Source organism: Lasioglossum baleicum, chromosome 6 (assembly GCF_051020765.1).
Source record: "Lasioglossum baleicum chromosome 6, iyLasBale1, whole genome shotgun sequence".
Classification (NCBI taxonomy): domain Eukaryota; kingdom Metazoa; phylum Arthropoda; class Insecta; order Hymenoptera; family Halictidae; genus Lasioglossum; species Lasioglossum baleicum.
This window is the reverse complement of record NC_134934.1, coordinates 7,190,099-7,206,541: the sequence shown is the minus strand read 5'-3', so window position 1 is coordinate 7,206,541 and position 16,443 is coordinate 7,190,099. Positions and strand designations below refer to the sequence as shown.

The following is a 16,443-nucleotide window of genomic DNA, read 5'->3' as shown; positions in this document are numbered from 1 at the left end:
GACTCCGGGAAATGGGAGGTTCCTTAGGTCATTTGAAGCAACATTTTCCTTTGCACTAATGTCAGCCGGGGCTTTGTTTAGGAGTTACTAACGAAAAACACGGACCAATCAGAGCGCGACCTAGACGCGCGATGGCACGTTCAGCCCGGCGCGCCGGGAGACGAGCACGGTGTAACACCGCGATGCCGCAACGAACAAGAGTTTCTCGAGATTATGTGAATCTTCCCCGATTTGGATGAGCTTTGGATATGTTATCAAGACCATGATTCTGAACAACATTTCCCTTTACAGTTTTTGTCGGCCGGCTTTAGTTTACGCGATAAGTAACTTGTAATTGTAAATCGATCGATGTACTATCTGAACTATCTCCTCTCCGATTTCGATGAGCTTTGGATATGTTGTCAAGACCATGATTCTGAACAACATTACCCTTTACAGTTTTTGTCGGTCGGAAGAACTTTACTTGTCAATTCATATGGGTGGATCTCTTTACCCGACTTACGGCAACTTTACCCGAACGAGGGAAAAAGCAGAAACTGATTGTATTAAAACCTCACTTATTCAGCCGTAAATCCATTTGCTGCTTCGAAATGTGTGTCACTGGGTCACTCGGTGACGAACTGCACAGATGTCTTCAGGTATACGACAGTACCGAAAGCTAAGGGACGTACGGCCAGGTCGACGAACTGCACAGCCGGTGGTAAAAGGCCTAAGGGATGCGCGGTCAAGTCGACGATCCAGAATTTCACTTTCACTTTCGAATCGATAAATAATTCGTATGTTTATTTCACACAGATGCCTTGAAATTTTTCCACACTCACAATCACTGTTCACATTTGTCAACACATAGTTATGCACTAATAATAATTGCTTAAACTAATTATACGATTATTTAATCTAATCACTAGACTGCGGATCATTATGTAAAATGAAAGTGGCTGCCGCTATTACAAGGGACAGGAACCAGACAGATACATATTTGATTCTTACTGTGATCATTTTAAGAAGTTAAAAATAATACATTGGTGTTCTGAAATTACTTTAATCTCTCTAGTGTCTTAAAATGCACCTACTCATGTTTGCTACAAATGCATGAAATCCGCAGTCTAGTGATTGCATTACCTGATTGTTGTGATTTGTGCAGCAGGACAAGGGATATGGCAATTATTATTAGTGCATAACTATGTGTTGACAAATGTGAACAGTGATTGTGAGTGTGGAAAAATTTCAAGGCATCTGTGTGAAATAAACATACGAATTATTTATCGATTCGAAAGTGAAACTGAAATTCTGGATCGTCGACTTGACCGCGCATCCCTTAGGCCTTCTACCACCGGCTGTGCAGTTCGTCGACCTGGCCGTACGTCCCTTAGCTTTCGGTACTGTCGTATACCTGAAGACATCTGTACAGTTCGTCACCGAGTGACCCAGTGACACACATTTCGAAGCAGCAAATGGATTTACGGCTGAATAAGTGAGTTTTCAATACAATCAGTTTCTGCTTCTTCTCTCGTTCGGGTAACGTTGCCGTAAGTCGGGTAAAAAGATCCACCCATATGAATTGACAAGTAAAGTTCTTCCGCGACCGTCAAAAAGTCTAAAGGAAATGTTGTTCAGAATCATGGTTTTGACAACATATCCAAAGCTCATCCAAATCGGGTAGAAGATAGTACAATCGATCGATTTACAATTACAAGTTTTTACATTTATCGCGTAAACTAAAGCCGGCCGACAAAAACTGTAAAGGGAAATGTTGTTCAGAATCATGGTCTTGACAACGTATCCAAAGCTCATCCAAATCGGGGAAGATTCACATAATCTCGAGAAACTCTTGTTCGTTGTGACATCGCGGCGTTACACCGCGCTCGTCTCCCGGCGCGCCGGGCTGAACGTGCCATCGCGCGTCTAGGTCGCGCTCTGATTGGTCCGTGTTTTTCGTTAATAACTCCTAAACAAAGCCGCGGCTGACATTGGTGCAAAGGAAAATGTTGCTTCAAATGACCTAAGGAACCTCCCATTTCCCGGAGTCGAAGGGGTCTTGGGACACCCTGTATATATATACAAAGGCAGCATTGTCGCACCGGCAAGTTGTCAACCAATTAAAGCAAAGAATAACATTTCTCCGCCCTCCGTAGCATCGCATTATGTCATCCCAGTTGCATAAAACAGCCGGAGGAATAATACTGAAACGTAATTATTTCTAGATACTTTGTATAGTTGAATACCCATCTATTATTATATAATAACAAAGAGTAAGGAATTATGTATATATAGTAAACTCTGTCTTTTTGTAGTCGCACATTTTAAATATCATACCCATAAGTGCTGTTTACCATCATACCACATTTACATATTATATAAAAATAGTAACAGTAACAAAGTAAATACATTGCGATACATATGTAACCTAAAGATTTAAATGATATAAAACATTTTTATACAGAGTGTCCCAAAAATGTCGTAGATCTTTTTCCTTTGCGAAAATGTCCTCCAAAAACACAGACCAATCAGAGCGCGGCTTCTGTGGACGGAGTCCGGCTCGACCAATACCAACGCCACGCTCAGCTGTAGCCGCGTTCTGATTGTTCCGTGTTTTTCGTCAAAGCCGTGGAGAATTTTTTTGCAGAGGAAAAAGTGACTTCAAACGACCTCAGGAATCACCTCTTTGAAGGAAGTACTACATTTTTTAGACACCCTGTATATCTGTCCAATAAGACGCATTACGTATCATTGCGCATGCTTTTTCGGCGCAGTGTAAACGCCCCTTATTGCTATACATATCACGTGATTTCCGGTTGATTCGATCCCTTTTCCTTTTCGCTGGATCTAGTAAAGTTGGGTGCTTGTTCTCTCTTGCGGAGCTAAGGCTGTATCAGCGACTTGCACCATTATTAACACTCATCCAGTTTTAATAAAAGACACATAAACAGTAAAAATGACTACCAAAGTCGAACTTGCCTGTATTTATTCCGCATTACTTCTGGTCGACGACGACGTTGCTGTAACCGTAAGTATATCTCACATGTATTGTTTTACGCGGCAACGTGTCACGTTGGAATGCTATTTTTTAATTATTTATCGTTTGTAATGTGAAATACGTAACAGATAAACATATCTACGTTAATATTGATTTCGACGATAAATAATTTACCACTCGTTCACTTCTTTTTCTAGGGCGAAAAAATCCAAACAGTTTTGAAAGCCGCCAACGTTGATGTGGAATCATTCTGGCCCGGTCTTTTTGCTAAAGCACTGGAAGGTGTTAATGTCAAAGAAATGATCACAAGCATTGGATCGGGTGTTGGAGCAGCACCGGCAGCAGGTATTATTTTCATATTTATCGTATATTGAATTTCCAAAAAATATTATGGTTAACGTTATTATCACATATACTAAATACTTGAGGTTTCTGAAATATAATCTACCTTTTTATTGTATGTGCAAATGTTTTTATCGATAGTTATTATTCGACTACTTTCGTTTTTCTGTTTCAAGAACAATTTTGTTTAATACTTCATCGATAATTCCTCTTCATCCACCGATCTAAAAGATATTTTTTAGAACGGTCAGTAATAGAGGAGAAAGAGAAGAGTTTAAAAAAATTTTATCGATCATGTTTATGGATGTGATCTAAAGTTTTTTAAGCAACAATGTTCAATTCTATATTTTTCTAATGATTAATTCCACTATCATTTATGTTGCAATTGTTTATTATATTCATTTTGAGAGATATATCATATACTTGGACAATTGCCAATTAAGTATTAAATATACATGTGGAAGAATGGTTTATTGAATGTTATTCTGAACTTTAAAGCTCCAGTTGGCGCTGCCGCACCTGCTGCTGCTGAAGCTGCACCAGCTAAGGAAGAAAAGAAGAAGGAGGAACCCGAAGAAGAATCAGACGATGACATGGGCTTTGGTAAGCATTACATTCATCGTTTAATTGATATAATATCAGATAAGATAAAAAAAGTAAAAATAATTTCGCTTACACTCAATGATTATTACATAATGTATTAGCTACTGCAATAATTTGTGATGACATTCAATAATGAGACTGCTATTACAAAGACGTGTAATTTGTTATGTTAAACACGAGCATCTATCCTAATTCTTATACATTTTCTTTTACAGGTCTGTTTGACTAAACTCAAGGATCGCAATTTGTTGGTCCATGCATATTTTGTACAGTTATATTGTACAATGAATAAAATATTTTTAAATTGAACTATTTGACTATATATATTTTTACCATTATTATTAAGCTATACCATTGGTCTACAGTTTCTCTTACTAAAATGTTACAGTGTAAAGATGTTTTGTGTAACGATATAACTAACACCAATTCAAAGTAACATGAATTTTTAAGTAATTTATTTAAATAAGCTATACAGATTTTCTTGTAATTTTGAAAAACGTAAAAGTTTCGAGTAGAAAGTGTAATTTCTTATTACTGCAATTTCTGTAATCCAAAATAGTGTTACAGTATTAATTTGTGTCCCATTAATTACAGACCACAATTAATGGTAATGCTTTATGACATGTTCAAATTAAAAGAATTCGCTACAAATTATATTCATATATCATATTTTATATTATGTAAATTATAAAATATAAATATAATTCTTTAACGCCAGCGTTTGTACACATAACGAGATGCAAATTGTCTGAAAAAAATAGGAAAAATCACAATTTTTATAAAATCGTTAAACATCTTTATCTTATCTTTATATTGAAATATGTAAATAAATATTAACTTTAATAAAAGTTATCGTTAACAATTAAAACATATTTATTATATATTTTTACAACAGAAATTTAACTGTAAAGTGATCATCAACCAATATTTATTGATGAATCGAAGTAAAAAATATATTAGATTCTATGTATATTATTTATACAAAATCTCTGTAACATAAAATAGCATACTACTTTCAAAGATAAAAGTTGTGCGTTTGAATTTAAGCAAATTACATTTATTTTTTTCAGTTTGGAAATCGAATGTTCCCTAATTACACATTTGTAAATAATGTATTTTTATAGGTTTGTGGTATGCCTGCATATGTCTTTTTAAAATTTGGTAGGAAACAATTTGTTGATATCGACAGTGTGATTATTTAACTTTTACCTGGTTAAATAAATCTTACACTGCAATGTGTATGTATAGTTAATGTTAATAGCGTTCGCGTTTCATGACTAGACAAAAACTTTATAACGCAAGATTGCATCATAGGTAGACGTGTTTATTAGTAAAGTGATTGAGGTATATGATTTAACTTATACGTATTTAAGAAGGACGGTTTGTTATGAAATTCTTAATTTTTCTGTTCAGTAAATTCACTGTAATAAATTTCTGGTTCAATGAGTGGCAACCATTGTGCGGAAGCACCTTTCCCTGATAATACACGATAAAATAGATCTTTTTGATACTTGTTGGACACTTCGCATCTAGCTAGCATCTCGCCGTTTGCGCGTAAAATAATAAATTCGATTACGCATTTGGACAATACATCGCTATTAATATCAAAGCTTAAAGTATCATTCCATACAGGACTAATTGTTTCACGTTGTATATTAGACTTCTTTTTCTTAATACTTTTACCATCCTGAATGATCTTGACCTGAAAAAATTGAAGTTTTATTATGATTTAAAAATTATAAAAAATTATATATACAGTGTGTCCCACGAACTCACTGTCCACTTGGATATCTTGGTTATTTCAAACAATATGAGAAAATGTTACTTACAGAAGTTGTAGGGTTTAAGGAACTACATAATATGGTACAAATGGTATTCTTGCAAGTGGAGGGGTACAGAAGATACAGAGGTCACCTTTGTCTTTTTTTTAAATGGAATGTCCAATTTTTTATGCTCGATTTCAATAGATTGGTGTATTCTGAGTATAAAAGTACTAAAGTGTATTTGTCCTAAAACTTACCATTGCTGAGATATTTGACTGTTTTTATTCTATTACTTTCATTATGGAACGAATTCGACTTACACTTGACGCAGTGAACATATCCTCGAATACGTTTATCTTCTGTATGCCTCCACTTGCAAGAATATGTACCATTTATACCATGTTACATATGTAGTTTCTTAAACCTTACAACTTCTGTAAGTAACATTTTTTCGTATTGTTTGAAATAACCAAGATATTCAAGTGGAAAGAGTTCGTGTGACACACTGTATACAATTTATATACATACTTTTACATAAAGGTTTGCATTTGTTGAGTCGTCGACACTAGGTAAATTCTTTGCTCTGACAATAATAACCGTTAATTTTTCTGCAGCTGGTTGATATGATAGAGATACCATTAATTCTCCTAAAGATGGTATTTTCATTCTATTATCACTACCATATCGAAGAATTGGTTTTGTGACGAGAGTAAGAGTTTTGTCTAAGAAATCCATTACTGAAGATAAAGGGATTTGCACGTAACCCAAACATTGATGCCTGGAATAGGCGTCGAAGTCGTAAAGTAAAATATCCAATGTTCTTCCAGCTAGGTTCGAGTCTGGCATAATTTCGAAAACGAAAAACTCTTCAAACACTAAAAGTTATAAATCGTGTTAAACTGTATTTTTTATACTTTGTACATAGTATTTGATATTAATTATACTGTAGAATTTAACTTAATTTAACTATTATATGGTTTACCAGGATTCAGAGTTCGTCTATGTATTCTAGTTTGCCATACGTTACTTCCATCAGGTAGTAGACGAATTTTAGCATAAGGATTTGCAGTACCACTCAGTTCTCGTGCATGTATATCATGTGCCTTTATAAATTGTTATTTACATTTTATATGTTAAATCAAGCAGTAATTAAAAGAATATTAAATTACCTCTATTAATATGAAATTACCTCTATAAGCTTAACAGTAAGAATACCAGCACTTTCATCATAAATTAAACCAACTTGTAATTCACCGCTGACATCATCAGTTGAAGAGATCGACGTGGAAGAGGAAAGCTATATCGCATAAAAGATTGTCATTTAAATAAAAGTGTTTTTCGATATATATAACTATGATCAATTTATACCTTATGAGAAGGTGTCTCAGTCTCGGTACTATTGAGTCTAGAACATGAATTATTTAAACTTCTTGGTGGTTTGAGAATAACCATACGCTGTTCAGAAGCAGCTACTGCTCCTTCTGGTAGTGGTGGTGCAAAAGTGCTAATAGGTGATGAAACATCTTCAGATTCTGATAAATATTGTAAGACTGAAACCACAAATATTGAGTTATTAAAAAAGTAACAAGATAGCTGAAAAAATATAATTGATATTGTCCGTATTGCTAATTACCTCTTTTGGGCGAATCTCTTGTGATATTATCGAGTGCATAACTAGATTTCCACTCTTCATCGTCAGAGTGATTATCATTAATCTTGTTCTCTTTACTTAAAGAAGCATTAGATCCTAAGCCAACGAACACAGCTTTTGATGAATGTGCTGCTTCCTCTGCTCTATTCAATAAATCTTTTTCAAACCTAAAGTACATATACATATATATAAATTATATCCAATTTGTTAACTATAAATTTTATTTATATTCTACAAAATAGTTATGTTTAAAATATATGTACCAGTTAAGGGATCGTCTACGCCTTATACACATTGCATAAACAAGAACTGCTGAAATAGCTCCTGTTGCAGCTCCAACTGTCCCCAAAACAGCAACAATTCCAATGCCATGAACATCCATTTTCAATTTAAGCTCCAAGCATATTAAATTTACAATCCTGTATATAGTTTAATTTTTATGTAGTCAAAGTAAATTATACTAATACTTTATTTAATCGGTATATGTACTTACCCATTTTTCTATGTCATTTCTCTTGTACACTTTTATTGAATTATGCGATAAGTAAATACACAGCATAACAAAATATTGTATAGTATGAGCTACACACTGAAAAGCAAATATTATACTTGAAAAATTACATATATTCAAGGCACTGTATGTTTTCGTATAAACATATGGACGCGTATATAATACAAGGACAAGTGAAAACAACGAAAGCAAACGGTATATTTATTTTTAACCAAAACAAATCAATATCTACCATTTTTATGCCTATTTCCACATATATGACTATAATTTTTCATTGTATACCTTTCTGCACAACACTATTGATTCTCGTCCTGCGTGTTCAACTATATAAGGGTAGATCGAGATTCAAAGATTACCGCATCCACGCATGATCCTTTAACTACCCCATGTTCTTAAAGGGATAAAAAGTTATTGCAAAGCGTCCTCGTTGCAGTACGCGCATGATCTTTCGTAATAATCCAATTTTGAATAACGAATAACTTATTTATTTCCTCGCAATATCTATTACGCCGCCTACATCTCCCTATTATTTTAACCTGTAGAGTCATCCCTTGAAAGGACGATTATCTATTAGAACAATTTCGTGAAAATACGATCAAACAAATATCTTAATTTTTATTCATATGTGTGATTTATTTTATGCTTATACAGATTATTATACTTAACCAACATACTTTGAACAGAGCCTAAATAAAAGCCATTGTAATCCTCAGGAAATAAATAGAAAGGTCCATATATTTCTTTTAAGATTATCGCACAAATATTAAATTTAAATATATATTATAATATTATAATTATCTTGTTATATATTATTTAGTAGAGGTGTGTGAGAACCTGAAAATGTCTCGAAAATTTCAGGATTCTCGAATGTATCGGGTACCCGACATTTCCATTTACTTTTTGAAAAAGTAAAAATGATAGGTAACGCGGTAATACGAGTTTTGAAATACCCGCCATTATTTTGTGCTGTGCAAAGCTTCGAAAATGACGTGCGATGATATATGTACCAGAAAAGTAATATTCTATTTGCTCTTTCGTTCCGATTAATTCATATAATCATTTTAGCTAATAATTAATATAGGAAGAGTTATAGAACAGTAATAATAATAGCAATAATAGTAATAATAAATTACTCTCTGGTAATAACTGTATTTATGACAAAAATGAACAGCGTCCATATGTTATTTTCAATTTACTAAAATTGTTAAAAATAAAATTTTATTAATAAAAAATTGTAATGACGAAGAAAATTTTTATTTTGCATAATAATGATCTGCAGTATAGTAATAACAGATCTCAGTAGAGGGTGTTTGGGTCGTATTAACAAAACTATATTTGAATGTCCATCATTCAGTTCAGTGGTTCAGTGTTCGTTGGTGTTCGTATTGTACTGTACGCAACTGTACGGCTGTAAGCTGGTTAACAAAAATGGCAAGCAAAAGGATTATTGGGCTTGTTAGAACTTCTAATAAAGCCTCGAATTTTGCAAGTATATTAACTAGAAATGCAAGTAGTGATACTTCTAACAAAGTGACGCACACGGGCCAGGTAAAAGTTCACATTGTTCAAAAATACTACGATGAAATAGAAATATTTTCTTTTTTTTCTTTTGAAACAATTGTTTTGTAACAGATATACGACGAAGACGATTATCGCAACGTAAGGTTTGCAAACAGACCAAAAGAAGTAAATGACAATTGGGCTATTCAACTGATAGCAGAAACCCCACCGACACCTACAAAAGCCAGGATTGTGGCTTGCAATGGTGGTGGTGGACCTTTGGGACATCCAAAAGTTTACATTAATTTAGTAAGGATTTTTTTTGTTTATTTATTTTGCGTCGCAAAGAAACATTGCATTCGGTAAAGTTACCGATGATATGGGTCCTCACCGATTTCGATGACCTTCAAATATGTTATAAAACTAGACATTTCGAATAACTTTTTCCTTTGAAATAGTTGGCGGTCGGCTTTAGTTTCGGAGATATTAGCAAAAAACTTTTGTAAGCTTGAGTTAGGTCTGGGTTAGGTATATGCTAATATCTCCGAATATGGTAAGAAAACTTGACTTGTAAATACTGGTTTAGATTTCATCCCCAAATCTAAACCTACCTACACTGCGGTGCATAACTATAGCACCGTTTAAATTTTTACCCGTTTCAGAATTCAGACTGAAAGTGCGAAAAAATTAATTGTAAAAATCGAAAGGGTATGAAAAATATTGAAGTTTAAATTAATTTTAATTTAAATTCTCCTCTTGTACAAAACGATACAAACAATAGTATGAATTTAACTGTTGCGTAACAATAGCACCACATCAATAAAAACAATGATAAACGATTTTAATATCTTGTAGGACCACCTTTTTTTGAAATTAACTCGAAAACTCTATCTGGTACGCTATCAATAAGTTTCCGAAAAATGTCTCTGCTGATTTTTTTACTAATATCGATTATGGCGCTTTTTAATTCGGAAACGTTTCCGTATTGCCGATTTTCTGCATAAACGTTCCTGACAATTATGCCCCAGATATTTTCCATGGGATTTTGGTCGGGTGAACATGCTGGCCATTTAATATTGTTAATATCGTTTGCTTCGAACCATGCCATCACTTTTCGACTTGTGTGTATAGCCGCGTTATCTTGTTGAAACGTCCAATTTGTAGTACTATTTTCTTGTAGAAAGGGTAGCAAATTGTTTTCCAAGATACCAATATATTCATCACTATTCATTTTCTTCGATGGGAAAGCTAATTGTAACATGCCATCACTGTGAAAAGCCCCCCAAACCATAAGACTTCCTCCACCGAAATTTCTTTTCGTGAAATACCGTGGTTCCTTGCGGAGATCTCGCCAGTAGGAATTGTACCCATCAGGTCCATCAAGGTTGAATTTTTTTTCGTCCGAAAAGATAGTCTAATTGTCAATAAAAGAAATTACAATAAGCTGGGTTTAGAAGATTTTCAGAAATTAACTTACGTTATGCCAGTTCCGATGCATGTTTGCTCGAGCGTATTGAAGTCTTGCAATCTTATGGCGCGGTAGAAGTTTGGGTGCAGACTTTAATTTTTTCTCACGATGTTTCCATTTGCTTGTAAAGCTCGATGTATAGTCCACCGTGAAACATCAAGATTAAGTTCTTTTTTAATTTGGTTACAACTTTTTAATGTGTTGCTGGCCGTTTTCACAATTATTCGTTCCGTACGTGGACTCAATTTCTTCTTTGGTCCACCCGTTTTATTCTTCCCATAGTTATCTTGGTCACGTAAAAAGTTTATAACAACTTTATGTGACCTTCCTAGCCTACGAGCAATTTCGCGCATGCTAAAATCTATTTCCTTCAGGGCTAAAATTTTACCCCTCTCTTCTTCCGTTAAATATGTACCACGCGGCATTTTCAAGATACAAATTTTTATATTTACTGTGGAAAATTCTTTTTTCAATTTCTATTTTCACGGATACTTCGTTATGATACTTTGTTTAGTGAAATTAGTAAATAACAACGACGGTGCTATAGTTACGCAACAGTTGAAAATCACATTTTCGATTATATCGTCTTGTATAAGAGGGCCATTTCAATATGATTTAGTCTACAGTCCATTTTTTTCATACTTTCACAATTTCTACAATAAACTTTTTTGCACTTTTCACTTAAAGTCTGAAACTGGTAAAAATTTAAACGGTGCTATAGTTATGCACCGCAGTGTATAATGTTTCTGCCGCACGAAACAGTGTTTGCTATCAAGAACACTCGTATCAATTTACAAGTAAAGTTTTCTGTGAATATCTGGTAAACTAAAGACAACCACCATAAACTTTAATGAGAAATGTTGTTCAGAATGATGGTCTTGATTATATAAAGATCTTTGAAATCAGAGAGGAGGTAGTACATCGACCTCATGGATTTACAAATAAAGTTTCTTGTGATTATCTTGTAAACTAACGGCGACCGCCAAAAACTTTAAAGGAGAATGTTGTTCATTGAAATCAGAGAGGACCCACATCATCGGCAACTTTACCTTACATTCATCTAATATGCATAAGAGTGAGATACAAATATTTGAAATGAATATTTTAGGACAAACCTGGAGACCATAGCTGTGGATATTGTGGATTACGCTTTTACAAGGAAGATCACCACTAAACCATGTATTTTATATAGTACAATTGGTAGCAATAAACTGTGAATCTTGTAAATATGTTAAAAAATATTTATTATGATCAATGTTAGAAATATAATGTATAATAATCTATATTCATCTTGAGACTTTTTAATTCCAACTTAATGGTAATCTTTATTCAGCGAAACTTCGTGTCTATTGTGATCACATTTAAATAACTTCCGTGTGTATGTTACAAAGCTGTTTTATGACTGTTCATACCCAATGGTATTGCTTGCAGTTCAGTTTTCATACAAAGAAACTCACCACAAACGCACATTATGCTAAGAGACACAATGTTTAAACACCACCAACTGAAAGTTGATGGGAAACTTGCATTGTACACCCAACAACACAACAAATGTATTAAGTGTGCTGTACACGCGAAATCCATGCATTGTTTTGTTCTCTGCACCAACCACCATAATGTGAACGCGCCGACTAGCGAATTTAAAATGAAAATAACTATAGTGAGCTGACCAGCAAAATCTCGAACATGTATTTCCTTATAGTGAAAAGCATAATCTAATGACTTTGTCGATCCAAGGAACGTAGCGATAATCCAGATCCATAGTGCGAGACAGAAATACATGACAGATTGAACAGCTACTATTTGAGATATTATAAGGAAAGGATCCCATATTGTTTTGCGAAATTGTCCTGATATATTATTCATTGTGGTTGATGTTTAAAATTTTTACATCTATTTATAAAGAGTAGGAATCTTCATTGTCTTGTCCATTTTGTACTGTATTATTATTTTGATTCTTCTTCGAATCTAAAAGTAAAAATAGAACATGGATATTATGCGAGCATATATAACTATTAACCCTTTGCACTCCGAATTATTTTTCACAATTTTGTTGCCAACAACTCGCTACTATTTTAAGTGTTTTATTTGAAATTTAATTCAAAGGACAGTTCCTTGACTGCTACTTATTTTAAACAATTTTGTTTACTTTATATTTGTTTTTAACTAAAAAATACGACTTAAATAAATAAAGGAAGAACCAAATACAAATAAAAACACGTTTCATTTACATTTTCATTTCTCCGATGTTGAGTCACACTCGACAAAAGAGTGCAAAGGGTTAACGAAGTAAACATTTTCAATTAAAAGATAATATGTGTTCAAGAAATGATAACATTACTTTTATAAACATATGTACAATTACTGGACATTATTCATTGTAATGGTTTTGTACATTAACAAATTAACCTATATATATGCTTCTATAGTAATAACTTGTAACGATGTATAATATGTTATGACATTTTTATAGAGAATATTAATTATAATGAATTTTATAAGAAAGCTGTATACATTATCAATATATTTGTGAAATAAGAAATTATTAGAAAAATGTTTTGGACATTACCACATGGATATATCAATATGGTAATATTATTCCAAACTGATCACTATATACACATACACATAATCATGTCATTTGTATAATATTCCTTCGTTTCTTTCAACAAAGCTAAAATAATTACAAATGAACTGCAATGTCTAAATCAGCTGATGCGATCAAATTTTGTGTAGCATAGATGTCACTAGACTAGACCAACTTCATACTGGTAGATATGTCTGTTCGCTTCAAAGTACTTCGTAAATTTACGAAAATATGACGTAATTTCACTTGTCTCGCGAGTAATAGCAACGGTGCATGAAGGAATGCCACTCTGGAATTTTATTCGTGATATATTTCTTGGAAGAAATTCGGATGAACCCAGAAACAGAGGGTAATGTTTATTAAAAATTTGTAACCATAAGTTAAAAATGTCAGTTCCATATGATAATGTTATTTTGACAGTTTCAATGTGTTGTTTGTTTCTTGAGTTTTGTAAACAGGTATATTTATACTTTAAATATAAATTTATGATACGTTTCAGGTTCTTCGATGACCAAGATAAGTTTGACAGAGACAATTTCAGAAATCCAATTTGGCAAAATGATGAAGACGATGATGATATGGAAGATTTTAGGTAATTTAAATTTTATATAGTATACCTAAAATCTAATTTTATACATTTTGCATATAGCTTAGAACATTGTATATTTCAAAACATTTGCAGTAAATAACTTATGTACACCTATGAATTATAGGCATTCCAGGGGAGGTATTCACTTCCGTATTTTCAGTGATCCCCTAGAAATCACAAGACATTTTGAATCGCAAATGGATAATTTATTAAAAAGCTTTTTCTTTGGATTTCATCATGAAGGTATTTTTGTTTTATTTTTATATATGATGTATAATAAGATAATTATAATTCTTTATTTATTATATATATCTTTTTAGATCCTAATATGTTTCCACCTGCACTTCCATTTTCAACTCCGCAAGAAGAGAATTTACGCGACAAAATGTTAAAGCCTCATAGCGACAATTCTGAAGTAACACCAAAGTTGGATGTAGATTTGGATGGCAAGTTAGTATTACAATACGTGATACAATTTGGCATGTGAATATTAGCACCGACGAGGTATTAGGATAGACCTATCATCCGATGTATTTTTGCAACCCACTTTTGTGGGGTCACGTAGCTCCATTACCATCTGCATTTCGCCTATTTGCATGGAAATGAAGCGATCCAGCATGCGAAACAACGATTCCGAACAGAAATAGACTTATTTATTTATTTGTAGCACGAAGATTCTGACATAAACTCGTCTAAATCGTGTGAAATGAAAATGGTAATGGAGTTACGTGGCCCCTGAAAAGTGAGCTGCAAAAATACAATGATAGGTCTATCCTTATACCTCGTATACCTTCTATATGTCGTCGGTGATATTAGTAAGAACAAAAATATTTCTTGTTAATTTGAACAGGGTAACAGTGGACAATTTTTCTAATGTATGGGACAAGTATAATGAGCCAGCTAAGTATAAATCATCGGCAACAGTTGTAATGCAAAGGAAAGAGTTTACACGTAAACCTGATGGCACGATAGAACAAAAACGAATAATTAAAGATAATGATGGAAACGAAGAAATAACTGTATCACGACAAATTGGTGATAAATTGCATACTATTACCACGAAAAAAGATAAAGATGGTGTGGAAACTAAAACAGAAGACCTGGTTAATATCGATAAAAGTAAGTAGAAAAAAATGTAGAAATATAAGGTCATAAATTACATGTTCATTATTATATGTAATAACATGGGTTTCAGATGATATAACAGGAAACCACTGGTTATTCCCGAAGGACGACAATATTAATTTTCCTAATATAAGTCTTTTTCCTTGGAAACATTTTTTTAAGCCAGATCCGAAATTGTAGTTAAATACAGTGAAACTAATAGTTTTTCTGTAGATAAAATATTGATAAGTGGCTAATGGTATAGTTCTTTTCATGCATTAAAATTAAATTTAAAAATTTAGTCTTTTGCATTAGCCCTCACCCCCTAAACTTGATTAACTTTATTGCAGCAAAATGTGTTCTATATTATTCTATATTTTTATATCAGTTCCGAGACTGGAAATCCCTAATCTACTGTGATTCATTACGAAATTAAAATTACAATACATCTACTATCACTGTCCTTTACAATTCACCATGACAATTTACTTCAGTGCTAGGATGGGATACTGTATGCTACTGTATACTACTGTATAAAACAAAACTTAAAATATTAATTACGATAGCAAGATAAATAAAATTAATAAAAAAAGTGATTTTAATAGTTTTATTACACAGCGACCTTATTTATTCAGCAAAAATGTTCGCGCATGTTGTATAATTTAAATTATAATTTTTAATTATTTATATTGCGTAGTAGATAGACGATATCGCGACCTTCTCGAAAGGACAAATAAAAATAAAATAATGTTCCTCGAAAGTACTGCTTCCGCCAATAATTGTTATACATACAAGAATCGAAAGTATAAATAACGCATATAAAATACAATGCATATGACGCAATATGTACAAAGCTCTTCCTTTTCTTCTGGTTTAAGCAAGTATATATATAGAATTACATAATTCAAACGAATTTAACAAAAGTACCTGAAGACGCATTACTTAACGAACTATATCATTGCCAAAGAAACTATTATTAACAAAATATTACTGTTATCAGTATTATTATTACTATCAGAGAGTGTTATTATTTATTACTAATTCTCTACTTTCATAGATATTGTACTTTCTATCTTTATTTTCACATAGTTCGTAAGGATAGAATGTAATAAACTTTCTTTCATAATACGTATTAACAAATATTCATCTTCCGGAGTAACTACTTCTGTAACTGCAAAACAAAAATAATAAACTAATTAACTAATTCTTATTGTTTAGTTGTTTTACTTTATCGATTTGCTATCTGAAAACTCCTAAATTTCAACAAGTTTCAAACAGTTTGTGCTATAATGAAGATTAAAATTTATCTGATCAGATTTCTCTATAATAGTCGGTGTTCAATGTAAAT

General features: G+C 32.9%; 5 protein-coding genes across 7 annotated transcripts; 3 read left to right on the top strand and 2 right to left on the bottom strand.

Moving 5' to 3' along the window:
* The first annotated feature begins 2,796 nt into the window (after window positions 1-2,796).
* Rplp1 (ribosomal protein LP1) lies at window positions 2,797-4,231 on the top strand. The gene is made up of 4 exons (XM_076424849.1): window positions 2,797-3,007; window positions 3,175-3,322; window positions 3,818-3,922; window positions 4,138-4,231. The coding sequence occupies exons 1-4, from the start codon at window positions 2,936-2,938 to the stop codon at window positions 4,149-4,151; spliced, it is 339 nt and encodes a 112-aa protein (XP_076280964.1). The 5' UTR covers window positions 2,797-2,935; the 3' UTR covers window positions 4,152-4,231.
* A 129-nt stretch (window positions 4,232-4,360) lies between these two features.
* Window positions 4,361-8,400, bottom strand: LOC143209349 (synaptotagmin-1-like). 2 transcript variants are annotated; one of them, XM_076424840.1, is made up of 9 exons: window positions 8,130-8,400; window positions 7,830-7,925; window positions 7,600-7,755; window positions 7,319-7,503; window positions 7,054-7,235; window positions 6,875-6,982; window positions 6,668-6,788; window positions 6,214-6,560; window positions 4,361-5,624 (listed from the first exon to the last, which is right to left on the bottom strand). In XM_076424840.1, the coding sequence occupies exons 3-9, from the start codon at window positions 7,716-7,718 to the stop codon at window positions 5,319-5,321; spliced, it is 1,368 nt and encodes a 455-aa protein (XP_076280955.1). In that variant the 5' UTR covers window positions 7,719-7,755; window positions 7,830-7,925; window positions 8,130-8,400; the 3' UTR covers window positions 4,361-5,318. The 2 variants fall into 2 exon arrangements, with proteins under 2 accessions (XP_076280955.1, XP_076280956.1); XM_076424841.1 differs by having other exon boundaries at window positions 8,080-8,397.
* Nd-13a (NADH dehydrogenase (ubiquinone) 13 kDa A subunit) lies at window positions 7,979-12,100 on the top strand. The gene is made up of 4 exons (XM_076424845.1): window positions 7,979-8,042; window positions 9,202-9,395; window positions 9,480-9,656; window positions 11,924-12,100. Exons 1-4 carry the CDS (start codon window positions 7,994-7,996, stop codon window positions 11,987-11,989), a joined length of 486 nt encoding a protein of 161 aa, XP_076280960.1. The 5' UTR covers window positions 7,979-7,993; the 3' UTR covers window positions 11,990-12,100.
* Window positions 12,043-13,600, bottom strand: Sys1 (Sys1 golgi trafficking protein). Of its 2 annotated transcripts, none has more exons than XM_076424846.1 (2): window positions 13,385-13,600; window positions 12,043-12,783 (listed from the first exon to the last, which is right to left on the bottom strand). In XM_076424846.1, the coding sequence occupies exon 2, from the start codon at window positions 12,679-12,681 to the stop codon at window positions 12,199-12,201; it is 483 nt and encodes a 160-aa protein (XP_076280961.1). In that variant the 5' UTR covers window positions 12,682-12,783; window positions 13,385-13,600; the 3' UTR covers window positions 12,043-12,198. The 2 variants fall into 2 exon arrangements, with proteins under 2 accessions (XP_076280961.1, XP_076280962.1); XM_076424847.1 differs by lacking the exon at window positions 13,385-13,600 and adding an exon at window positions 13,157-13,330.
* A 16-nt stretch (window positions 13,601-13,616) lies between these two features.
* LOC143209350 (uncharacterized) lies at window positions 13,617-15,705 on the top strand. The gene is made up of 6 exons (XM_076424842.1): window positions 13,617-13,751; window positions 13,902-13,994; window positions 14,116-14,234; window positions 14,312-14,441; window positions 14,842-15,110; window positions 15,187-15,705. Exons 1-6 carry the CDS (start codon window positions 13,684-13,686, stop codon window positions 15,294-15,296), a joined length of 789 nt encoding a protein of 262 aa, XP_076280957.1. The 5' UTR covers window positions 13,617-13,683; the 3' UTR covers window positions 15,297-15,705.
* The last annotated feature ends 738 nt before the right edge of the window (window positions 15,706-16,443 follow it).